Raw genomic sequence first — 27,103 nt, forward strand, 5'->3', positions numbered from 1 at the left:
AGTCTCATTTATTGAAGCTTTTTAACACTAAGTTGAGATACAAAGGTACACTAGATGACCAGTTGTCCTGGTTTTGGCTGAGATGGAGTTAATTTTCTTCCTAGTAGCTGGTACAGTGTTGCATTTTGGATTTAGTAGGAAAATCATGCTGATTACACACTGATGTTTCAGTTTTTGCAGTGCAGTACTTGTCCTAAGTCAAAGACTTTCCTTTTTCTCATACTCTGCCAACAAGGAGACACACGAAAAGCCATGAGGGAGCATGGCCAGGACAGCTGACTTGAACTGGCCAAAGGGATATTCCAGATCACAGAATGTCATGCCTAGTATATAAACTGGGAGGAGTTGGCTGGGAGGGGCTGAGCTGGGCTTTGGTCAGTAAGTGGTGAGCAATTGTCTTGTGGATCACTTGGTTTTTCTGGGCTTTATTCCTCTCTTTTTGCTACCTCCCTTTTAATTACTATTATTACATTATATTTTACTTTACTTTGATTATCAGTCTGTTCTTATCTCACCCCCTGGGTTTTACCTTTTCCCAATTCTCCTTCCCACCCCATCAGTGCAGGTGAGGGTGGGGAGTGAGCAAGCAGCTATACAGTACTTAGTTGCTGGTTGGGGTTAAATCACACCATAAGTGTTCCTTCTAGTCTTTTCCTAGGACTATTTCAAGTAGAGCTCTTCATATATCTTTAGTACATCTGAGGAGATTTGAGAGAGACAAGTACAGGGGTGGGACGAAACCATATGTACTTATGAAAAATCATGAGTAGGATTTTTTAAAGTGTACCATATAGAAACCACTTCAGAAAAAGAATTAGGTGCCTGCCAGAAGGGCAAAGCCACTGTACTTTCTGTCAGAAACACGTTGATAATGTACAATGCTCACTAATAATGTGAATGTGGGCTAACATCTACAAAAATACCTGTATTGGGTACACAGCCATTACAAATAATTTGGCCATTTACAAAAGCTTTATTTCTAGTCCTATAATACAGTCTTATTATGCAATGCCATCCTCTTCTGGAATAATGACCTCTGACTGCATATGTAACTGCTGAACATTACCCCTTTGGACTATTTTGAACTATTTTTGCAGTTCAAATATTGTGAGGTCCCGCAAGAGCCATTCTAAAATTTCTCTCGCTCACAGATTGTCTGCAAATGCAATACAAATGCACAACAAAATTTGCAAGAGGGTATAAAGACTAGGAAGAAAAGCAATCGCTAGCAGCAGACTCAGACAAATAAATCTGTACTAATCCCATTACATGGTAAAATGTTCCAGGCCTTAAGTGAAAGATTCTACAGGTGACAGGAGACACCACTTTTTCATGTTTTTCTGGTCTTCCTTTTGGGCTGAAAAGGTCTGCTGCCATTCTTATAACTCATTTACCTCAACAGATAGTTATGATTTAGTTTTTATTAGAGTTTGAACATAAAAAAGAGAAATAAATTGTATTTTTAGGAAGGAAGAGTAAATCTGTACTTAAAACACAATAGTAAATGGTTTCTGAAGTCTGATTACATAAAAAATATATATTATCCCAATGAACTTCACTTTAATTAGCTGTTTCATTACATATGTTTTATAACTGGCGCAAGGCAAGTCAGGACAAAGTGCTTAGCACGGGTCAGACCCCTGAGCAGGTACTCACAGTGATTGCAGTGACTTTTGGCACAAATCAAAGAGATTTTTTTTTATAAATAGTGTTGCAACATGAAGATAAAATATTGCATCAGGTTAGCATTCTATCAGAATGGTTTCAGTGCAGCCACAAAGAAAAGAAAAAATATGTTTCTATGTTGCTTTTCAATTTTATAACTAAGAAAGTCCTGCAATGCTACCCCCTTATCCCTGATACCTACTGAAGGTAATAATCAGGACTTGGGTGGGTGAGCAGGTATTTAGCTATCCAGACAAATCCAAGGAAGGTTGGCTATTTAGTCAGGAAGGCTCCAGGTTTAAAGTTTTGAAGAAACTTTCTAGTTTTAGTTTACTGCTTTCCCTAATACTGAGGTGATGGACAAAGGGAGAAGTTTATTTACTGAGTTTTCTGCTGACTTGGAAATCAAGTTTCCAGAAATAAGAGACTTGGAACCCTTCCAACCTTCCTTTGTTAGCTAACTGCAAATAAACTTTTAGGAGCTACTTAACAGGAAGTTCAGGAGAAGCCAGATTCTGTGGGAGCTTTTTTTAATAAAATATGAAGTAATTATATGAATACAAGGCCTGTGGATTAAATGTGAAGAGGTAAGTTTGAAAGAGCTGTAAAATTTTGATCTGTTTGTTGCTACCTGACAACAGAAACCAAACCCTTCTAAAATAATCTTCTAGTCACACATTTCAAGCAGCATAATTTCTCCACAAGGACTATGGCATTTGTATGGAAATCATCTTTGCTTACATACATGAATTTAGAGGAATAAAGTCACAGTCATACTGTACACAACAGGTTGTATGCGAAGGATTTCAGAATATACTGTAAACAAATATGAGGGCTAGCAGTATAAACCAGTTGAACACCTGCTCTACCCCAGTGCTCTCCATCCTGACCAGGCATAACCCCAGCCACCACAGCTGAAGCCAACACACAGCTAATTACATCAAACATTTGCTCCTGACTGTACAAAGCTATGCAGCCCGTCCCCTTCGGGAAAGATTGGATTTCAAGGCCATTTAAATAGCAGAGGGAAAGTGAAACTTGACTGTTGTTCAAGCGCAGAGGCCCAGCTCCCGCGCGTGGCCGCGCCCAGGGGGCTCCGCTGGGGCGCGGGGTCGCGGCCGAGGGTGTCACGGCGCGGTGCTGACAGCGCTCCGCGGCGCTTCCCCGCGTTGGTACCGCGGCTCCTGCGCCAAACCCGGCGCGACGAGGGAGACCCGCGGCTGCGATTCCCCCTCAGCAGGTGATCGCAGACCGGCCTGTTCCTCCGGGCGGTCCGGAGCGGCTGTCTGCAGAGCTACAAGGCAGCGCAGCCCGCACACCCTGCACCCTCGGGCAGGTCCGGGAAGGGCCGCGGGTCTGCACCCCTGCGGCCCCCCCCCCCCCCCCCCCCCGCACCTGGGCGGCCGCCCGGGTGTGCGCGGAGCTGCCGGTGACTCAGCGGCGCCCCGGTGACCCCCTCCCGGTGGCGGCGTCTCGCCGTGGCTCTGCCCCCTCCCTCTTTCCCTCCCTCCCTCCCTCCCGGCAGGATCATCCCACCCCGCCGGGCAGTCACCTCGGCAGGAGGAGCCGCCGCTTCGCCTCCGCTCCCGCAGAGACCTGACGGCAGCGAGCCCCGCCGCGCCTCGCCATGCAAGCAAGGAAGGCAGCCGAGAGCAGGCGGGACGCCGGCCAGCCCCTGCAGCTCACCATGAAAAGGGGCTACGAGGTGCTCCGCGACCCCCACCTCAACAAGGTAGGGGCGGGCAGGGCAGGTGCGCCGCTGGGCGAGGGGGGCGGCAGCCCCAGCCCTCGCCGCGGCCCGCCGCGGGTGACGGGCGATCCTGCCGGGCGCTGCCCGCGGAGCCAGAGGCCTCTCGCCGCCGCCACCTGTCAGGGAGCAGCGCCCGCGGAGCGCCCGGGCCGCCCCCGCGCAGCAGCCGCCGGGCCGGGCCGGGGGCGACGGGCGCGGGGCAGCGACACTTCCTGCGGGCCCGGCGCCGCTTCCTCTTCCTTCGGGGCGGCGGGGGGCGGCCAGCGCCCCGTCCGTCCCCGCACCGCCGGCCCAGGGGCGCGGAAACATCCCCTCTGTATCCTCTGGGGAGGGGTGGGGGGAGCAGCAGCCCGGGGAGGAGGAGGATGCTGCTGAAAGTTAAGCCGCTCTGATGCGAGTTCCTGCTGCCGTGCTTGTCTTTTCCCGGTACCCTCCTTCTTTTCCAGTCCTCTTTCCCACGGATACCCCATCTCGTTTCCTGCGGGCAAACCCAGCTATTCGTGCTGTCCAACCTTTTTTCCCCTGCAGGTGGAAAATGAGTTTTATCACCCTTATTCCTCTTAGAGCTGTAAAATGCAAATGCAGTTTCCTCCCTACTCTGCATCAGCGAATGCAGCCAGCTTTTCTAAGAGATGCCATAGCACAGCAAAACCTTTTTGTCACATCTCCAGTTTGCCTAAGAATGGTAATTCAGCTTGATAAAGCTTTCTAAACATGTAAGACTAATCTGGAAAAAATAAAGCTGAGTAGCTGTTTGTACAACTTATAAAGATGCAAAGTTCAGAGAGTAAAATAGTTAAATTGGCATGACAAGCCGGAACTTGCTGCCAAAATGAAAAATAGTCAAAAAGGTAAATCATAAACCACACCTAGCACATGAAACTTTGGTCAGAACCTTAGCCCCAAATTTCACCTTGCACATTACCTGTAGTGGTACTCTGACTTATACATCTGCATTAGAATGTATATACAGTCATTTTGCTTATTGCTGAGTTGGATAAATTGACAAAAAACTATCCCTAGTTTTACTGGTGAGGTTGACTCATCACTAAAAGCTCTCTATATTAGTTAGATGAATAGTGCTTTTATTAGTCTTGGTGCTTGACTACAAAGTTTTCTTAGAGGCTCTTCTGTGTCTCTGTGTGTGTGTATGCCTGAGAAGGTCTCCTGAGGTCAGGTTAAAGGAAAATTAAGCAAACTATAAAACTCGCAAGAAGAAACCAAGGAGAGCTGTTTTGCTTTTACAGCTGGGTTGCTTTTAAGCAGCTGTAATATTCATAGAAAAAAATCTAATTCAGCATAACCAAGAAGGCCAACCCAATAGAAAACCCACCTGGTTTTAAGAAGTAAAATGGAGCTTATTCTCAAATAAAGGGCAGTCAGAAGCAGACTCATTGCTACCGTTTTCCCCTCACACATCATATATCTTGCCTCTGAACACCATACCTTAAGGGTGGGTCAGATGAGCCACTGAAGAGGAAGGATTTTGCTTAATTTTAAATTACAGCAGACAGGAGTTATAGAATATTCTGAGTTGAAAGGGTTCCACAAGGATCACCGAGTCCAGCTCTCAAGTGAACGGGAATCGAACCTGCAACCTTTGGGGGTTAACTCCATGCTCTTCCTGGATTAGGCTTTATACTTTCACACCTTCTAAGCTGTGGTATAGCACATATGTACCATAGAACAGAGAAGTGGGAAAAAATAGTTGTTCATCGCCAGCCATATCTACCCAGTGAACAGAATTCAGTGTTAGAAATGTTCAGCTGAAAAATCTGGTCTTTGTGCCTGTAAAGAAAGTCTGGTCCTGGTCTGGTGAAGAATAGGTAATCCAGTTTTCTGACTGAGACAGGTGATTTTTTTGTTTGTTTGTTTGTTTGTTTGGATGTGAATTTATTACACCCTAATATATATATATATGGACACACCCTAATATGTATATATTTCATTGCCATATATATGCACTAAGTTCAAATATGTTGAGTACTGCCATCATGGTTGCCAGTTTGATAGTTCGTGGCCTACCTGCATGGATGGAAGCTAATATTCCCAGTGCACTTTCTATTGCCAAGGCTGTTAAACAAGCATCAGGTTGCTGAGAATTCAATTTGAAGCAGATAAAATATCTCCTTTAATGATTCTGCAGGTATTGTTTACAGTCCTGCAAGGTGCCAGAACTTTCTGCTATCTCCTGAGCCCTGTCAAGGAGTTGCAGTTTCTCAGGATCAGCATTTTCTTTTGGATATAGTGACAGTTTTAATAGTCCTATTGGCAAAAGTAGACTGTAAGTACTAAATAATGGTATCTAGCAATAACTCATAAAAAATAAGGGGAATTATGTTTTCGGAGTGTCTTAAGACAGATGGCCTGTCAAGCAGGTAAAAATAAAGTATGCTGCAATATGTGGAAGCTTGGGGCTTGCATCTTTAAATAATGCATTCCTTTTCTCAGAAACATTGAAAATTTTACGTGGAACCATTTGTACTTGGACATCTTCAAAAATAGATGTAAGAAAAAATAATTGCTAGATTTAAACAAACCAAAAAACCCACCAAACAAAAAAACCCAAAAATCCAACCCCAAAACCCTGTCTCCATTTAGGTACTCTATCTAAGTGCCCTACTCATCCAACAATAAAGCTGGATTTCTGCACCCTTGTACATTGCTTTTTATACTTAACCTGGTGAGAGGTGAGAGAAAGGGCTGTGGCAATTCCAGGGTAAACGCCCAAATTTCTTATTTTCTACTTGAACTCTGCTTCTACTTGGATGGCAAAATTTCTAGAACATACTAAGCACTGAAGTACGTTGATGCTCTAAGTAATGTCATTCTTAAATCCTTTATGTTTTACATTGTTCGTAATTCGCAAACATGTACAAACTTCACTGGGGAAAAGCTTAATACAAAATGTTTGGTGGGTTTGTGATTTATTTATTTATTTATTTATTTTCCCCCATGCTAAAGCATTTTGGGTCACTGAGTGGTTTGTAGTTTGCTATGTCAGCAGCAGTAATACGTCAAAAATCATGAGGAAAGTAGATTGTAACTCACTGAATTTAATTACTTGAGGACGTGTGTCCAAGCCTAGGGACAATAATCATGATTCAGTTTATTATAAGAAATTTTAGATCCTTAGCATTTAAAAGTGTATTTAGAACCTCTTTGGTAGTTGTCTTTTTCCCTCAGGAAGCTAAACACATTGCAAATAGTGATTACAAGAAAAACAAACACAGTTTCACTTCTTTTCACTAAAATAGATTGCATTAGAAACTTTTGGCTGGGAATTGTATGCTTTTTAAGCTTATGAACTACAGAAGTGTGAAAGTAGTTTGTTCTATCCCTACTATCAATCTCTTTTATGCTTTATTCAATATATGAGTTTACGATTTTATTTAAAGCACAGAAATAGTGTATTTATCACTACACTCTCATCTTTAATTTTTTTACCTTTTAATATTTAAAGAAATCATAGTGTCCCATAAGTTGCTCATTTTCAAAATTGCGGTGTGAAGATATACAAACACACATTTCAGTACAAAACTTTACCAATAGCCTGTATTAATTGCCAAGTCTAAACACTTCCCTGATGGAGAAACTTTGCCATTGGAGAAGTGCTTTGCTTCCAGGCTGTGTTTGTATTCTTGCAGAGCAATTCATTGAGCAGTAAATAAGTGATTCTATCAAATTTAAGTGCTGGAGGGCTCTTTTCCCTCCCCACATGCATCATTATAACCCCTCTCCTGACTGACTGCTGTCATCATTGCTGAGTGTGTAGTGTGCTTGTAAACTGTTGGTGCCTCTTTTTACTTTACCTTTATTCAAGTTCCACTAAAGCACTGGAGAGTTTCTGAACGGACTGTGGGCCTGCTGAATATATGAAAGCTCCCAGTGTCCATCCCACCTGCAATGGCACTGGTGTTTTATCCTTATGTTTCCTGTATGTGATGTCCCTAGAACTTAGCAGGTTCTCAGCTGGACAGTGACATTAGTTGTTGGCTGGAGTTGACTGTCAGTGCATTGATTCACTATGAGATTTACTATAGAAGAACCATACTGAAACAGACCAAATGTTCCTTTATCCCAATGTCTTATTTCTAACAGTGACCAAACTGGATGCCTCAGCAGAGGCAGAAGAGTGGAGAATGCCTCTAGTGAATAATCAGTTCCAGGCTGAGGAAATGAGCCGTTTATTAGAGGGCTATTAAGATATTAATGTTTGTCTTTCCTATAAGATTACACATGCTGTGTATACTAATTTAATAAAAATCAATTATAAGCTTTTTAGAGAGAATTATGGACTTCACATTTTGGCTCTACGTTTCAGACAGTGAGAGGAGAATACTCACGAAATACAGATATGTTTTGTTCTGTATACAGCTAGTTGCCTCACTGAAATCAAATTTGATTTTGAGAAAGTATAAAGCTGTGATTGGTGTGGGTAACATATAAAAAAGGTTTTATGACTTTGATGTTAGTTGATGACCTAGGCCTGTAACAGGCCTCAAAAAAATCAAAACTCGGTAAGAAATCAGAAGCATTCCAGTGAGGTTTTCTCTATCTGATGGGTAAAATAAGTATTTAGAAGCTCCTCTAAATAAATCTATTTCTTTATCAAATACCAGCAGAAGTACTTTTTTTCTTCCATTGATAATGTTCATATTTTCACATGTTAAACATGTGTGGGCTTTGGCTGGGTCCTCTGGAGTGGCCAGTGCTCACTGAGTATTGCTTTTGCCTTAGCTGTACATAGCTATTCTGGGAAGAAAGATGATGAAGCTGGGGATGGAGGAGGAAAGCACTCCTTAAATGGCATATTAGAAGTATCTATACTAATTTGTAAAATAGGTTTTCTGGAGATTACTTTTTATTGCAAGGAATGATTTCATATTAAGTGGTAATAGGTATGATAGTGTTTTTTAGAGGTGAAGATTGTCAGCTCCATATGAAAGTAAACGTATAATTCAAGGAATTTTTTTTTTTTTAGTATAGTTGCTTATCACTCTCCCTATCTTCTACTTTCTTTAAATTTTTGCCCTTTGAAACTTTATAGCTTTTAACAGTAATAGTTCTTGGTTCTATCCCTGTCAGATTACCTAGCGGACTAGGTAGTTCTGATTTTGATAGGGATAAGCACATGTAATTTTTCTGGTCTTTGTCAAGAGTACATGGGATCCTGGTTGTGCTAGCACCAAAACAAACAAACAAACAACAAACAAAACAACAACAACAAAAACCTTTAGACCTTTGACACTGGAGTTGCTCTTCTGTGGAATGGCCCTCTAAAATGGAAGTTTCTTCAAGTGTGAGGTCGGTTTGTACCAGGACTCCTTGCCCTCTGACATTCAGGACCATAATTTGCAGACTGGCAGAACTGCAGCCACCTTGTTTGCTTGGGTTTTGGGCAAGGGTGTGAGCTCAACAGTGGCTCACTGCTGGGTACAATGGGGATGGGTGAGGAGGTTGTCACATTGGCAGTATATTCTTCCTTCTTGTAATCACATTCTTGATGTGTGAGGGAGGAGTTGTGATGCAAGATGTCTTTTGTATGAGTGCCTTTGTTTACAGTATGTGTGCAGGGGGTTTAAAACTCAATTCTGTGCTTTTTTCCACCTTTCTTACTTAAAGGCAGCTTTGTCCTGCATATTGTTAATAATGAAAAAGTCTTGGGAAAAGCACAAAGTATGTCTAACAGATTATTTTATCACTGTCTTCTATTTCATGTATACAGCTTACAGTGTTCATTGCCTCCAATACTTTGCTCCTGACCTAGTAGGTAAGTTGCTGTGATTGGTGTTATAATCTTTTCTTCCTGTTGACCTCCAGTTCTTTGCTTCCAGTTATGAAAAAGAGTGCTGAGACAGCGAGTTGGGAACAAAGTTCTGTGACTTGAATTAAAAGCAAATAAAATGAAGGAGAAAAAGTTAGGAAGTAAGCTATATAGCAGTAGTAGCAACTGAATAGTGGTATGACTTGTCACAGGAAGCTGAAACCTGGAATTGTTTTGTGAATTGCTTTAGGCATTAAAAGCAGTTTTCAGTTGTGTAATTTTCTTGTGAATTTATATCCATTGCTTATAAATCCTATTTCAATAGAAACTTTAATCCAGGCACAGAACACCTTGTAAGCACTATCATGTGTATTTAGAATGGGTTAAACGTGCCTTTATACACTAGGTTTTATAGAGATGCTGGCCAGAGAACTTGGGTATTGTTTTTTTAATCTTACTGATGGATGCAGACAATAAGTAGGGTAAGAGCTCACTGAGAAATTGTACTTCTGTCTAGGTGAAATAAACTGCAGAGAGTATTTGTGCTTTCTGCAGAAAGTGTATTTCAGAGTAAAGAAATTATTTTTCTTTTTGTACTTTATGTATAAAATTGTGCTGAATCAGTGTCTTGTATCAAGCTGTCTCTGACAAAAACAGAAGTTGCAGCTGTAGCAGGCGCAAGGTTCTCTCCCCCGGCCCTGCTTTCCTCTTGGAGGGGAGGAGGAAGAGAAATGTATGTGACAGCAATGTTTCTTATTAACCCATGGCCCCAGGTTAAAATGTGCCGTCTTTGCTTTGTCATGCTTTCCCTTTCCTTCCTTGCCGGCTCAGGTTGGCTGCGTATTTGATGCATGACATGCTTCTGGCTGCTGTTGCCCAGGCCCACAGGGGTGGATGCAGAGTTTTATGCCAAAGGTCTCATTGCTCCAGGCTCTGATGACTAAGTGATCCACTGCTGTTATGCTAAGTATGTTACTGATGGAGTATTAATAACCTTCAACTAGGTCGTTCAGTTAGTTTTTTCCAGTTTATATTTGAGAATTTTACAGTGGAACAGCTGTTTTGAAGAAGTGTCAAAAGCATCATTTGCTGGAGGATATGATTCTGGCATTTCGGCCACAATAGCAAGTTGTTTGTCCTCCTTGAAAATCTGAAGAGCTCTTGTAAGCTGTCATTTATGCTCCCGTGGCTGAAGCAAAGCAAATCTGTGGTGGTTGTGTGAGTGCACTGTGGCACATCATGGCTGGAAGAGTAGCATGGAAAGGGCAGAAAAGAATAGAAATACCACTGTTGGTTTGTGTGCCTCTCTAATGATACTGGTTATGCTATGATTAAAAACATGTAATACAGGTTGTCAGTAGTGGGCCATTAGTTAAGCTTTGTTTGAATGTCCTTGTCATTCATGGAGGGGCTTTCTCTGCATTTTGTGTCTGGGCAGAGCAGACCAGGCCCATAACTGGGAATAGTTTTACGGAAATTATCTCCATTGTCTGGTTTAACACAATATCAAGGAGCTAAATCTTGTATAGGAAAAAGGCAATAGAATGTGATCAGATTACCAATTCATAATACATGCAGCCAAAGTTTTGTACAGGAAAGGTGCAGACAAACATGAAACAGTAGCCATGTGTCTGCAAAACTGGGATAGGTGGGACTTGGAAAAAACTTCCTCATAGATAGTTGTAAGTAGCAAGACTGTACATTAAATTGTAAGAGACCAGGCAAAAGTTTTGGTGCTTCTGGGTGTTTTACCTGACATAGGAATTCAAATACAGATGCTGATGGTTTCTACTCAGAGGTAGAGGATGAATTTGGCTTAATGCTAGAATAATCTGCCTTATCATTCAGGGAGAAGAGTACCATGCACAGGCACCAGCACTGCTTCCTGGAAGGGCTTGCAATCTTGAGAAATCTACCTTACCCAATTGATATATTAGGCTGTGTTATTTATTTTGGGTGTCCTATTATCAATAACTATGAATTGACTTGGGTTTCTGAAATAGCAACTGTACAAGCTTTCTGTGGAATGTGCTATATGTCTGTCCATCTTCAAAAAACCCCAAAAATCAAAGTCATGGATGAAGTACAGGAAGGTAGGGGAAGCCATCTAATAGATACTTCAAGCAAATATCAAAATAAATTGAATTGTTTTTGTTAATATCCACCCTATGCAGCCTGCATAGATTAAACTGTCAGTCACTTTTTTCTTTACCTTCCCCTTTCTCCCCTCAATAGCAAATTTATAGCTTTAATTGAGAAGTAAATGATTGCTGTCAAGCATATTGAGACTCCATGAATTTACAGTTTAGAAATATTTTTTTTTCCTAGAGCCAGTAGTAGAATAATTATATGCTTTCAAAGAAATAAGAAAATTGCTGGGTGGTTATGATGTGTTGGGTTGTCATTATGACTAATTTTCTTGATTTCATGACATGCAGCAAGATAGTAGAAATTTTAAGATTTCCTCAAAGGATTATCAGTGTGATGCACATTACAGATTACTCCAGGAGTTAGGACTGACAGGATCTCCCAGCCATGGAGAATCTAAGGTTTGACCAAAATCACACATAAGCTCATAATCTTTATGAGGATGACAAACTTGTGTAGGGAGATATTAGGGAAAGACCTAAGATCTTGATTCTAATACCAATTTCTATGTAAACTGAGAGTAAATGAATGGTAGAAGGATTCTGCTCCAAAGCAGAAGCTGCTCCAAAACTGGCATGAAATTAGCCTATGTGCATTAATCCTTCAAAAAAAAACCCCAAAAACCAATGCTTTGTCACTTGTCACAGAGTGACAACCCCCACAGACTTCTAAAACTTGATTCCTAGCAGCCCATTTGGAAAGAAATTATGAAATATTCATAGTTAGCAAGGTAAGTGGTTTTGGCTAGTCTGACTAATTTGTTTAAAATGATGAATACTATAGCATCTCATTTTTTGATTAATTAAGGAGAGTTTAAATAGTCCAAATCTTTGGGTGATTTCAGAGGAAAAAAATTGCTGTGGAGAAAGGCAATTTTGTTTCTGTTGAAAACAGATGTCTGAATTAATTTTGTATGCGAATTATTTGCACGTATTCCTCCGTATAGATTATCTTAGGGGTTAATGAAAAATAGTCCCTGAATTGCATGCACAAGGAAACAAGTTTTGGTCTTAAGCTTTGCTGATGTAATTTTTTGCATAATTCCGGAAACAGAAATCCCGACTTAGAAGAAGGAGGTCACGGGGCACCCTGGAGGCAGTCCTTGCAGGCACTGTGGACTTTCCGTTGAAATCTGTGTCTGTAGTTTAATTGAACACTGTTAGTGCCTACTCCTGGGTGAAACACAATACTCTGAGCAGGGTCTGAGGTTGTTTACAATGTACAGGAAGCAGAGGAAGTGTGGAGTGAACACTTTTTATATACATAAAGAATACATAACGTAGAACTGAAGAAAAAGAGCTCTTATCCTCTCAATATTTGTGGCTTTCAGCCAAAGATGTAGAAATATGTCAGCATGTAGTCATCTAGTCTAAGAGTTCAAAAAGCACATTCATCAGTTTTAAAATGTAGATGAGGCACAGAGCAACAATTCATTTTATCATTTATCATTAAACATGTTTATGCTTAGATTTTTACTTACTTTATTGTTCAAGTAACAACTATTACCCATTTCTGGCTTAGAAAAACTGGGTTTTTTTTCTCTGATAAGGAAGTTTAATATCAAACTAAAGTCACTGTTCTGCCTCTTCTTATCCATCTTATCATTACAAATGGTTTGAGAAATTGCGAACACCTTTGATTCAATGTAATTTTGCTTAAATAGATGTAGTCTTGAGTCTTCTGTTAATATTTGAGGTTCATCTGTCTTATTCATGAATTGTGTTTATCTTTGGAAGAGAGTCGGTGTGATGAGGTGTGAAATCATTTTGGTGTCCACTTCAGGTCAGATATCACAGTTTAGTTTTCTTCCGCTTGTCCCTCATAAGTGATACACTTTTAAGTTTGCTTTTGTTATGGAGATTGGATAGTATAGAACCACTGCTCTGAATGAGAAGAACAAGAATTATTTTGAAATATATAATTCCTTTTCCCACAAAGACGAAAATAATTATGGCTTTTTAATCACTAAGACAAAAAATCTTTGCCTTAAATCTGTCCTGGAGAGGAGTGCATAGTGGTGATTATGAAATATGTTATAAAATTTTCAGTATTGGTGTCTAACTGACTTATTGGATTTCTGCCTCCAGATACCTGACTTCAGAAAGCAGATTTAGTGTGTGGGGGATGTATTTATGAGAGAGACAGTAAAGCCTCTTTGCCTAAATAGTAAAAAAAAGAGGTGAATAGTTACAGATAAGTCAGAATAGAACACAATATTGCCAAAGTCAAATGACTACCTGAGTCTGCCAAGCACTTAATGTTGGTTTGATCTAATGTTGGTTTGATTTGACTTGAGTCTCTTCAAGTCCTGTATGATGATTTGTGGAGTGGTTGGACAGGAGCAGTGCACCTGAAGCAGAGGAAGCCTGTTTGTTGGTGGGTAGATGCCTTTTTAGATTTTAATGGTGCTTCTGCATCTTAGCTTCATACACACACACTTCATTCTCTCTTTGCTTAAGATCTGAAAAGACTACTATCTAATTAATAGACTGAGGTTGAAAAAGATAGGTGTTAAAATGCAGTACTTCACCTGCTGATGGCTGATTAAGTGTATGGTTCTAAAACTCTTAAAAAGGACTTATAGGATTTTTTAGGACACTTTTGCCGTTTTTAAATGTGTTAAAATTGCAACTGAGTTTCTTTATATAAATAGAAGAGCAATTTAATAACAAAAAAAGTTTTAAGATTCTTTCAAGTACAAAGTATTGAACTTTAAAGCTGATATATTCAACAGTTTTAGTCCGTAATAAATATATGGAATAAAAAAATCTGTATTGGATTTCAAGATACTGACTATTGAAAGGCAAATTTATCTGCTGCTATTTATAGGAAAATGGAAAAAAAAAACTTATGAAAATACATTTCAGACTTTTTATTTGGTTCTGTAGCAGTAGTTGTAATAATTCCTTAAAGTCATTAGGTTACGTAGCTTTGGGTTTACCCAGAATGAAGAACCTTCTGCCACAGGATTGGGATTCAGGCTTCAGGAGGGAGATCTTGCAGCAGTGAGATCTTGCAGCAGTTTGTTTTTCCCTCTGCTCGGGCTTTTCGGTCTTCCTCAGATCGTATGCTTTAGGTGACTGTTTGACAAGTTAATCCCCAAGGTTTCTCTGAAATTCTTCCCTTGCTCTTGGCTGGAGCCCATGTGGGACAGTTGTCCTTCCAATTCCAAGATAACTCCATCTTGGAATGTTTCAAGTTGCCTCTATCCCAGGAGCATTTTGAAGTTCAGTGATGCAAATTTATGACTCTAAGGCAATACAATTCTTATAGTATTGGGAAAGCATAAAACCCCTTTTTGTGTTGCTTTTTGTTAAGACAGAGTTCATGCCAAATTCTCTGAGGCTTACCAGTTGCGTTGCTTTCTGTAAATGAAGTCTGGATAAAGCATTGCTCTAGGTCATGTGATAGAGGATTTGGCATCTGTCTGGTTTTTTAGGTCAGTCAAGGGTCAGGTAAAGAAGTAGCTTGCTAATTCTGAATTGTGTTTTTTACTTCCTATTAGAGCATGCAAATTCTTACATTTAGCAGAATGCAGTGTTTGAACTAAATACATCAATTGTAGGTGAGGATAAATAAATAAATAAATAAATGTGGTTAGTCTATGTAAGCAGGTATCAGAAGAAGTGTCTTACTGTACTGCCTTTTTTCTGCATCAGCGGTGTCTCTTAGCACACATCCTCAGCAGCTGCTTGAAAGGAATATTTTATCTAAGCTCAGGAAAAGTAGAGTATCTCACTTTGCATCTTACGTGGGGAAACATAACTGGTCTGGCTCTGTCTTATAGCCTGGTGTTGCATTTGCTGTAAGAGGAAAAGTGTTCCAGATCAAGAGTCTGCATGAAACTGGAGCCTCTGTGCTCCTGCCAGGCTGTTATGGTACTGAGCTCTTGTGCTTCTTGAAGTACATGGATAAACTCCAAGTTGGAAATAAAAAGTGAGTACTTCCTTCTGAGATGTAATTCTCAGGAAAAGAAAATATTTCTGTAGGATAAAGACACACATCCTTCAAACATTATTTCCTAAACTTCTTAATTTATGACAAGAAATAACTTTCTTCTAATTCTGTAGTTACTGAGTCCTCTAAATACTGTGCAGTAAGGATGTAGTGGGTAAAAAGCAGGTAAGAAGAATAGATGAATATAGGAAAGTATCGTTTAGTTGTTATAATGTTCCTCCAGCAATTTAAACAGGGTGTGTGACTAAGGTACACTTTGCTTTGAGGTACACTTCACAAATTTTTAAAAGCTTTCTTTGTCTTACTTCAGAACTATGTAATGCCTCTGAGTACACACATTTTTCCTTCCTTAATTAGTGAGCTCTGCTTCATCGAGTGAGACAAAATGTTGTAGTAGATTGGGCATTGGACTGGAAACTAGGTCATGCACTAAGATTTATTTTTCTCATCCAAAAAAGACAAACAGCATTTGAGAAATTTTCAGGATGATAACTAGTATGAAGTACTTGGTCTTATATAATTAGTCTTTTTAGATTATGTTTACTATGTTGCCTTTGTACTGCTATAATCTAATTTCTGTTTACAATTTCTTTCTGGGGAGGGGGGGAATCATCATCTAGTTTTTGCAGTAATCAGTCAGCAGGCTTATATTTCTTTTAAAGTCACATCTAAGTGACCCGTGTCAGATTTGTATATTCCTGACATATTTTATCTACGTCCTTTTACCGTCTGCTGTGTTGCGATTGAAAGTAGGGAGGGTATTAATGGATATGCAGTCTCCTGCACATACAGTTTCCTAGGGGCATGAAAATACATTAGATAGGACTGCAAATTATGGCCAGTGCTGAATGCTGAGTGGGAGAGGAAGATCTGAATAGGCAGGAAGAAATCATCCATCTGTGTACCTAAACCTGCTCCTGGCTTCAGGCCCTGCTGTGCTACGTTCAGATTAGTTCCAATTAGATGAAGTGGTAGTTGACCCTTGGCTGCCTCCTCTAAGCCTCCTGGTCCCGGGCAGCATTTGAAGGCCTGCATCCATTCCAGCTGAGTGGGGAGAAGAGCTGAGAAGGTGTTCAGTATTTATCACCTGAATGCCTGAGGAAGCTCAGGTCACTACTTTCTTCAAGGAAAGGTATTTCAACCCCCATCTAGCCACTACTCAGTAGTTTTTAACTCAGTGAAATTTCCTTTCTGCAGGAAGCTCCAATTCATATCTCCAGGACTTAAATTCTTGGCGATAATGTGAATGAAGGCTGACTGTCTAAGAGTATGTTTAGCTATCTAAGGGTATATTTAGCCATCTGAAGATTTTGCTAGCTGTTGAATAGGCAGAGGTGATACGAATATGAAACACACTATTTTCCCACACTTATGATTCTGATGTTGATTCTCTAGAGAAAATTTCCGGCACAGAAAATGTCTATAAAGGCTGAATAAAACTCCTACCGTACCTTGTATGGTGAAACTGACTTTTACCCTCAAAGATATATTTTTAAAATCTTTTTATTCTTTCCTAAAATGTGCTAAAACCAATGCATGTGTATGTCCTCTAAACAGAAGGAGCTGCATTTTCTTTATGTGTGAATTTTTATGATATTCTTGGAAAATACACTTCTGTAGTATAAATACCCAGCAAAACCTGATTTTCATTGAAAGATAACTCAATGAAGGTTTAACAATTAGCAAAATTAATCTATTTTCATGTCAAAATGTTGAATTATATTTTACTCCTCTTATCATATTTTGTAATAATTTCTTAATTCAAAGTAGATTCCTGTTTTCTGTTATGGGTTTCAGCAGTGACTAGAAAGCCTACATGATGAATTAATATCTGTGAACCTAATCCTAAAAATAATTATATAAGTAGCTACAGAAAGGTAATGTTTGTCTGGCTGTGCTCCAACTTGCCAGCAGTGAAAAATACTTACATACACCTATTTACTTAAATACAGAGAAATAATCTTTCAGCTACCATGAAGAAATGTGGCACGTGCATAAAAGCCTCATTTATTTTGTACTGGCCTGTTACTTGCACTTCATTACTTTACACAGGTAATGCTGTCATGTGGAGAAAAGAGCAATATTGCAGTAGTTAGACATACAGCTGTAAAGAACCAAAGCTGAATCTGCTATGGTGAATCTGCTCTGCACTCTGTTATCTGTTATCCTCAGCAAATCTAATTAATAATAATAATAAAACCCTCATTAATCTCATTTTGGTGCTGTGGGTGTTAGAATCCAAGTGAAAAATGCAGCTTGGTTCGAAGGTGGTAGGAATCAAACAGGAATTTTCCCTACCTGTCCTGTCCTTTCTTTGTTTGACATTATATATTTTTATAGACAAATGAACTTCTGTTTCCAACACTAAATACATGTTTGCAGGAGCAGAACTGGAATGGCTGGAAACTTGAGTCATAGTGTGAAGAGAGCCTCAGCCTCTCTAGATCATGTATGCTGCTATTCCATTCTGCCTTTAAATGAATAGTTAAAGGAAAATGCAAATTAACAACTGAGTGGTTTTGTTAGATGTGGCATATGAGACTTAAGTATTTGAAGTAATCACTACAACATATCCTAGATTTTAGAAGAATACCTTCTAAACAAAATTAATCCCCCTCCTGTAGTTTTCCATGCTAAGGAACTTGCAAAGAGAGTATTTTTATAAACCTTTTCCATGATTTAACTTACCCAATTTAATCTGTGCTCTGACATTTATCTGTAAGTTTTGCCAAAGCATGTTAGTTTAGTTTTAGGGAATTTTCTTTGGTGTATGTTTATTGCACTGCAATTGGCCTATCTCAATAAGGCTTTCCAATGCTTTGGCCCAGATTTATCTGGCTTACACACATTTGTGTAACCGATGTGTGTTCATTTTTTTTCCTTGCTGACTCAAAGAGTATATCAGCAATCATAACAACACATACCAATTGAAATGAAAGTACCTGGCATTCCTCAACATGAATTAGTTATTTTCAGTATCTGATGCTAAAAAGTGTAATGTTTCTTGAATGATTCTTTTTTTTATGAAGATCACGTCTGAATGTTGCTGAGTAGAAGAAGCTTGTAATATGATCATGGGGAATGTGAGCATAATTTCTGTCAGAAGTGATCTCAGGAGGTCTCTAGTCCAACCTCCTACTCAAAGCATAGTCAGATATTGAGAAAGACCAGGTTGCTAAAGGGTCGTATCCTATCAGGTCATGAAAACCTCTAAGAATGGAGACTGTACAGCTTCTCTGGGCAACTTACGGATTTGTTTGTACTAACAGGAGGAATTTTTTTTTCCTTATATCCGTTCTGAACCTCTCTTTTATCTTATGCCTGTTGTCTCTTGTCCTTATGCCCTGTACTAATGTGTAGAGCCTAGCTCTTCTAGATAGCCTAAGCATAGGTGCTGGAAGGCTGCAATTAGGTCCCCTCAAAACATTCTCTTCAGGCTAAACAAGCCCAATTCTCTAATAGGGGGTGTGCTTCAGCCCCTGAAGCTATGTGGCTATTCACTGAACTCGCTCCAGTTTATTAATGTCTTTCCAGTATTGGGGACCCAAAGTTGGACTCTGTAATCTAGTGAGTGCCAAGTCAAGCAGTCTGATCATTTCCCTCAACCCATACTCCTGTTAGTATGCTATACTGCTGCAGTAATATAGCCCAGGATACCATTGGCTGCCTTTGCCTGTGCACATTGGTGGCTCCTGCTCCGTTTGCCATCCATCAGGTCCTTTTCAACAGACCTGCTCCTTCTCAGCCAGTCACTCTGTTGCCAGGCTGAATCACTGCAGCCTATGTTGCTTACTTTCTAGGTTGCAGCACTTTGCATTTGTCCTTGTTGAATTTCATAATGTTCCTGTCAGCCCATTCCTCTGGGGTAAGTTCCTTTGGGTGGCAGCCCTGCTCTTGGGTGTATCCACAGTTGACCCTGTTTGGTGTCACCTGCAAACCTGATGAGAGTGTGTTTCATTGCCTCTCCAGGTCATTGATAAAGATGCGGAATGGGACAGGTCCCATTACATAACTCTGCAGTACTCTTATTGGGAGGTGCAGTATAACCCATGAACTGGTCCCTTCTGAGCCCCACTGTCCAACAGCAGTTTTTTAAACCCATCTGATTGTCCACCCATCTACACTATAGTGTCTCAACTTGGGTGCAAGGATTTTTTGGGATCCAGTTTTGAAAGCCTTGCTTAAGGTGAGGTAAATTACATGTTCTGTCTCCCCTTGTCCATAAATGCAGTCATTTTACCGTAGAAGGCAATCAGGTTGATCAGGGATGATTTACCCTTGGCTTAAGTCTAGAGTCCTTTAATGGAAATTGAACTGCAAGGCACAGTCCAAGTGTACTGCAGAGAAGACATAAATGAAAGGTTTGAAAAGGCTCCACACCAACTGTTTCAAGCTGTTGTCTGCTCCAGTTGAGTGAATTATTAAAGTAAGTCCTACCTCTGTTACTAAATAAAGTAATATGAAAGCTAGCAGCAGCAACTTAACTCTCCTGGCTAGCAACCTACAGATAGGTTGCTGCCGTTGAGAGTTCAAAGCAGGTAGAAAGGATGGTCTTTCTTCCTGTCACAGCTGATTTCACTCACTTGGAAAAGGAAGCAATCTGTCTTGCTAGATTTCTGAGTTTTGGAATCTTTCATTCTCCTTTTTTCCTGTCCATGGGAGCAGCTGTCAGCTATTCCCATGCTAAGTACCTTTCTTAAAGTTGTTTTACAGCTTTGAGGTTTGTTTGGATTCTCAATGGTTTCTGGATGCCCTAATAGTAGCCTAGAAACTGAGACCTATAATCACAGAATAATTTAGGTTGAAAGGGACCCCTGCGGCTTATCTGGTCCAGCCTTTTGCTCAAAGCAGGGACAGCTTCAGAATACTGCAACATGTGTGAATAGAATGAAACCAAAATAAAAGGAGTATGGTGGAGTTATAGCTTAGAGGAAATGGGGATGCCTGTGTGCTTTTATCTTTGGATTCCTTAAAAAGCCTGCCCCATTTCACTGAAAACTTGCTGAATGTGCTGTCTACTTCAAAGAAGGTTTAAAGCAACCTCCATGTCATTGGCTAACTGACCACCCTCCTTGTTGTGGTTCTGATCCTACTCAAACAGGCTGCAGCTCTACGTTCAGTAATCTCGGCAACTGGAGGAGAAACTCGTCTTCTAGAGCTTCGCTAGCTACGGAGCTTACAAGAGATAAGAATAAACCATAAAATTTGGCTAAGAATAAAGAAGACATATTGGGGTTTCACTTGACCTAATCAATGATAATAGAGTAGAAATAGCACAAAAAACCCTTGGTGAGTCAGAATCTCCACTAAACAGGGGTATCTTTTCAGGGAGAAAGCCAAAATCTGTGGCTGTTGTTCCTCTTGGAGGTGTAAGCTGTTTTTTTCAATTTGCAGTTGGTCTGAGTCATGTGTAATTCTTATGACTGCACAATTCAGAATAATTTAATCGTATTATTCTTGCTTATGTTAACTTGTCAGTGGAAATATAACAAGTACATCATAGAAAAGAATGTGACATTTTTCTTTTCTTTACTCTGTTGGAGAGAAAAACAGAACACTTGCAGTAGCACTTGCAGTGCTCATATTAGAATAGTTTCCACACCAATCTCTTACGTCTTAGTTAAAATAGTGTGCTTACATTTATAGATTTGCAAACAGTATGCAAACACTGTGTTTTATGGCCTGTATTTTTGAAAGCAAAAAGCATTGTTCTGTAGATCATCTGATCAGTATACAGTATACAATGGCAAGGATTTTTTTAGGAGATTTTGAGGCTTGGAGCTATTTAAAAAAAAAATTTAATTTTTTAATTTGTTTATTTTGTTTTCTTTAGTAGGGAGCAGGAGGTTTGGGGTATTTTTGTGTTGTGCTGGAGGGTTTTTTTGTACTTTTGAGCTAACTGTAGTCTGATCCTGTGAACTGAATGTCTGGTTACAGCTCAGGCACGTGAACATATTAAGTGAACTCCTGGAACCTGTCTTCTAATTTCTTTTTATCCAAAAAGAATTAATTTCAGGTGCTCCAAGACTGTTCCACAGTATGAGCCAAACACAGTGAGTGGTGACAGCCAGGAAACTTGATTCAAAAGCCTCCATCCCATTTAAGCAAAATACCTAATGTGCGTGCACTGAATGTGTGTCATTAATACATAAGGGATTCAAAACCTTTAGTTTTCTCGGTTTAAGCACTTTTATAGGTCTCAACATGTTTTTGTGCATATTAAAAAGCATTAAATAGCTGACTGCCTTTAGGCTGTTAAGCTAGTAGTATCTTGTAATAAAGTCTCTCTTGCTATTGCTTAGTGCCAATTCAGATGCAAACAGTGGCATCTGATCTACAGTTCAAATGGGGAAGATTCTCCGAGCCTTACTCCCCTGCTGCTGACCTGCTGCCCAGGTGCTAGTCTGTCTGGAGCTCCTCATCCTGGCAGCACATACAGCATTTAAATTCCCAAAGTCTGGTGGCTTTGAAACAAAATTTGTAGTCCTTCCATTTATACATTTTTCTGCATATTCATTCAAAGCAAAAAACCTCATAAAATGAATTAATAAAGGGATCTTAGAGCTTATATTAGCAAAATGTGGAGATGAAGAGCAAATAACCAGCTTTTTAGGTAAAGCGTGTTCTGACAGCCTATAAGACCATTGCAGGCCAGCTTTTCCATGAATTCTCCTAGAAAATATTGGAAAGCACATGCAATGGTATTTATATTTAGTAATATTGGTGATACATTCCCTGATTTTTATTCTGGTTCACTGATGGGTGTATACCTGGGAAAAAGCTTCCAGAGTTAGAGAGTCCTGTATTAGGAGTATCACCTGGAAAATTGGTTTTGCATGGTTCTGTAAATCTTTATGATGGTTAGACACTAATCCTTGACAAAATTTAAAATATTTGTAGGATATAGAGCAGGTCTGGATAGGGGCTTTGAGATAGATTTCAAAAACAAGGCAGAATACAAATTGTGTACATTCCTAAGTGTCACAGCCTGAAATGGTTCCAGAAAAATTTCTTATTATAAGAGTAGTTAGGTTTTCTCTTGTATTTCTAAGAAGAGAAAGCTGATGAAATGAATACAAGAATCACTTCATTCAAGGGGCTGGAATGCTTCAGGTTTTTAAGTATGTTCTACTGGGAAAGTGTCCTGACTGATGTTCTGTCTCCCCTTCCCTACTTCTAAAATGACGTGAGTGACATTGCTGTCTGCTCTCCCTAAGCAGGGAAAATAACAATGCTTTTAATTTCAGACATGGTACTGCATTAATCAGAGTTATGTATTAGTTTCCATTTCATTTGGTCGCAAATGTGTGACCAGATTGAAGCCATTTTTTGTGTGTGTGTGTGTTTAAAGGGTGGCTTGCACAGAAACAAGCTACACAGACTGAAATCGTTTAGCCAGACATCATTTTTTTTTCTTTTTTATTTTTTTTTTCCCATGGCAGTGATGTAAAGAGCTCTTGAAGGCTCTCATGGGGAGGATGGGCGGTGATTTTGTGGAGAGCTGCAACAGAGCCTTTACTGGTGTGGCTGTGTCAGTAGAGCCCTCTCATGGAGATGGGATGTATGCCTGCTGGAGGAAGTTTCTTGTCAGCATAGCTTTGCTACTATCTTAGATAACAGGAACTGATTCTGGCACATCCATCAGGCTGTTGCTCACATTGCTGCTTGGCTAGAGTTCGTGACTTCCTGCGTGAGATCCAGCCTGGCACAACTGTCTCTATTGGCTTAATGTGAGCTGGTCCCGTGTTGGCCAAGAGCAGGCATAGAGGTCTACCAGGTCTTGATATCTGCGGAGTTTGAGCTGAAACAATGTGAGAGAGAGGGGTCTCTCTCTCTCTCTCTCTCTCTCTCTCTCTCTCTCTCTCTGCTTTCTCCTCCACATTGCTGATACTTCTTATTATCTGTAGTGATTAAAAAACCAGAATTCTGAATTATTTTTCTGCATGCAGATGAAAATGATCCCTTCTGGAATTCATCTCTTGAGTGTACCTTTAAATATATTAATTATTTAACAGATTCTGTTGGGAAGTATTGTTGAACTGTGAGAATGACAGCTGTTTAGCAACAGAATATTTGTGGGTTTGATGATCCTCTCAGAATCCATGTACTGCAATGTCCATGGCCTTTTTTTTTTTGTTTCTTTTTTTTGTACTTGCAACTGTTCAAGGCTCTGAATTGACCTAAAAAATCCCTCCATCAATGTCCTTTTTTTGACAAAGTCAGACTTCAGATTTTGTTTCTAATTTGCCGAATAGTGTAAGTTGAGTATAAGTGCTAAGAAAAAAAGAAATTAATTATCTAAGTACTACTATGCTGAAACCAAAAAGTTGTGTTGGTGCTATAACTATTTCTATGATCTAACTTAGAAGTAATATTAACTATGTTTAGGACAGTACAAAGAAAGAGATATCTGTCTTTCAGCTATTAGTAATTTACATTAAAATGGATAACAAGATGTTGTTAATTAGAACAATTGAGGTTAGATTAATCTTCCCACTTGTCATAACCTCAACTAAAAGTTTCCTATGGAATACCAGTAGATGCTACTACAAAAATGTGCCTTAAAATGAAAAAATTTCTTTCAAATAAACACAGTAAAGCTGCTAGTACATTAGCAGATTCTTATTGTACTTTCTTTTGTTGCAAAGTATTTAGCCCTTGAACAGAGAAAGAAGTTAGCTGCTAGATTTTGTCAGAAAAAGACAAAGTTTGAAGAGAAAAATGAGAATGTAAAAATAAATGTTTACGGTTGTCTTTGGTGAAATACTTCTGCAACATTTTGATTTTTTTTTCTTTTCCATTTTTGAAGAATTATTGCAAATTATCCTTTCCATTTTTAAAAACCTATATTTAGAAACAAAATACAAACCCAAACCCAAACAAACCCTATGTTTCAAAAAATCCTGTCAAGCACCACAGGGGAGTAGAAGTTGAAGGACGGACAGACCAAGCCCAGGGAAGATAAGGAAAGAAAGCATATCTCAACAACATGAGAAAAACCTTCAAAGAGAAAGTTAAAATTATCCTTTTTCTCATTTATTGTTAGATAAAAAGTAAACAACTAGTTTTGGAGACTGCATAGATTTTGAGAAACTAAAAGAATACTCAAAATCCAAAATAAACAAAAGGGGAACAGTGTTTAGGGGCAGCATTTTAATATGGACTGTGTAATAATTAAAGATTAAATTGCAAAGGAGCTGGACCAGAGGACCTCCTTAAGTCCTTTTCAAGCTGCATGACTCTATTTTATTTGTTGTTGTCATGAACTATATGCATATAATAATGGTTTGGACTTCACGGATAACTAGATTATAAATGTTTATTCTCTTAAAATAATGTCCAATTGTTAACTATTTTCTTGTTTTTTTTTTTAAAGTCAGTGACAGCTGACTTCTAGGGAACAATGAAAACTAATTTAGATGGGTAAGGATGGTTCAGACAGTTAGGTTTTATGTGCTTACTGGTTTTATGAGTTATGTGGGACTGTAAATTATCTGGTTAAAAACAGCATCTCTCTTTTCACTTTAATACAGCCAAAGTGCCATATATGTGCAGGGTTAGATACTACAAGAGAAAATTAACCCCATAAATCCCATTATTTCTTATCTGTTGTCCTGCCTTTCATCTTCCAACTCAATAGTGAATTTCCATCTGTTTTTACAAGTGAAGGATTTGTAAAGTTTAAAGTTTTGTCATCCATGGTTTATGTCTCCTGTGGACATTTTATCAACTTAAGGATAGCTTTTTTTTCTAAATCGAACATTTTAGAAGTAAAGTGTATAATTGCTTTAATGGGGGCATAAGCTGCCAGGAAAATATTTAGTGATGCAATTGTTCATTACAGCTTCAAAGTTGTAACTTGAGTGCTCTTCTCAAAGGGGGAAACAAGTTTGTGGTTTTTTCAGTTAATATATATGCCCCTAAGAACAAGTCTACGTAGGGCATATGAACTGTGCATATAAAACTGTCTAATGTTGGCATGTGGACTTTTTTGCATCCAGTTTTGAAGAAAGCTTGGGATGTATTTTAGTGTTTCCCTCTCTTTAGAAGGAAAGGAAAAAGAAGAAAAATCAAACAATGGAAGCCAACCTAGATGTGCTCCCTCTCCAGTGATAATTATCTGTGAAACAGTGCTAACTTAAGCAGATATTCTCAATTTCTGGTCAGCCATTTTAGAGCTCAGCATGTGGTTGGATTTGTGGGGCAGTGATGGAGGGAGAAGAGGACTTCTATAATCACGTGATTTTTATTACTTGAATTCTGTTTTATTCAAGCTGCCTGCAGTATTATTTATGAAATTTACTATTCCATTTCTTTATTAAAAAAACCCACCCCTTAAGTCAGACCATACATCTAAAATCAGTACAAATGCTTGGGAAGCTTATGGAAAGCAAAATGTTATTTTCTAAACGGAATAAGCAATGGTGACTTTTATGTTACTGTTGTGTATGTGTCTGAAGTGTGTGAAAAGATACCTAATAGTCTAGATAAAAGTTTTGCTTTAATGGCTTAAAAGGTATGCTGAAATCTTTGGGATTTTCTTGGTGAACTTCTGCCAGTGCTGTGTGTTTTCATACAAGATTTATCTGAAACAAACAAATAAACATTTTTTTTTATTTCTGAAAGACTGGGAATTTACTGGAATGCAGAATTCCTCTTAGAAGGATGTGAGTTGATGGGTTTTTCGTTTTGAACAGGTAGATTTCTTTAACAATGTAACTGATAGCAAAGAATGAGAAGGCATTCAAACTTAACACAGTTGTGAGTACAAGATCTACTGATCTGCAGAGCTACATGAGCCCAGCCAAGAAGTTCTCCTGACCTACTTTTAGGTAACAGATCTTAAACTTGGCTATCACTGACACTTCAGAAATGCAAGCATTAGATACCATAGTATCACAGATAATAACCCAAGCAAAAGCTTCGTGACTTAATTACTTTACTTTAAAAATGTATTTTCTTTTATTGTTTTTGCCAGATGATGTTTCTTCTTTAGCAAATTGTGTAGTCTATGGAGGAAGTTACCTAATTTGTCAAGAATATGTCTGTATGTGTAACAGGATAAATGTGGATTCTGTACACAAAAATCCAGAATTTTTCTAATTATCTGTGTTTATTGGAGTTGTATATGTACCTTTCACAACCTGTATGCCTACTTTAGAATGTAGAAGGTTAGAAATCTCTAAATGCTGCTCAACTCATTCTCACACATGTGGAATAAATTAAGAGTATCTAGTAGGGGGGTTTTTTACCATTTTCTACAGTACTACTAATAATAGACTTGTTTAGCCCTTAAACAAAAGCATTCATTTTGCAGAGGACTAGTAAATAGTTCTGGTTCGACACAGTAATTTAAAGATTCCAGCATTAAAAACTTGCCAAGCTGGGAGGTGCTTTCCCCATGGATGACTTGTTTTGGGTACCTGTTTTGTTTGAGGGACTCTCATATTCCCCTCTAAGCGTGTGATTTGTGATTCCCGCTGAAACCCAGCTGGGGCTCTGGATTCATCTTTATGAGATTCCAGTGGGGTAGTGCTGCCCACGCCTGCCTGGAAAAAGAAATGTTGCCTTTTGCAGTGTGATTTCAGCTTTCCATCCGGGCATAAATAGGAGCAAACGGCAAAGTAAGGTTCTTTGTTTCCGTAGTGTGTGCAAAGCAGATTGCAGCAGTCCAAAGCTCTTCTGGCACAATTACTTGCTGCACCTGTTTTTTCCTTCTTGTATTCTTCTGAGCTTCATTTCTTCAGCCTTCACATTTGCATTCGTGCATGTTCTCTGATCTTAGTGTTCTATGCACAGTTTGGACTTGCTCTATT

General features: G+C 39.2%; 1 protein-coding gene across 1 annotated transcript in view; it reads left to right on the top strand.

Annotated features, from left to right (window-relative positions):
- Nucleotides 1-3,201: 3,201 nt before the first annotated feature.
- The window catches only part of ME1 (malic enzyme 1), a 160,981-nt gene continuing 137,079 nt past the window's right edge, over nt 3,202-27,103 (top strand). The window contains exon 1 of the mRNA XM_032684168.1: nt 3,202-3,397. Coding sequence (XP_032540059.1) covers nt 3,293-3,397 — 105 coding nt within the window. The 5' untranslated portion in view covers nt 3,202-3,292. The remainder of the gene's footprint in view (nt 3,398-27,103) is intronic.

The sequence above is a fragment of the Chiroxiphia lanceolata genome, chromosome 3, assembly GCF_009829145.1.
Source record: "Chiroxiphia lanceolata isolate bChiLan1 chromosome 3, bChiLan1.pri, whole genome shotgun sequence".
Lineage (NCBI taxonomy): Eukaryota > Metazoa > Chordata > Aves > Passeriformes > Pipridae > Chiroxiphia > Chiroxiphia lanceolata.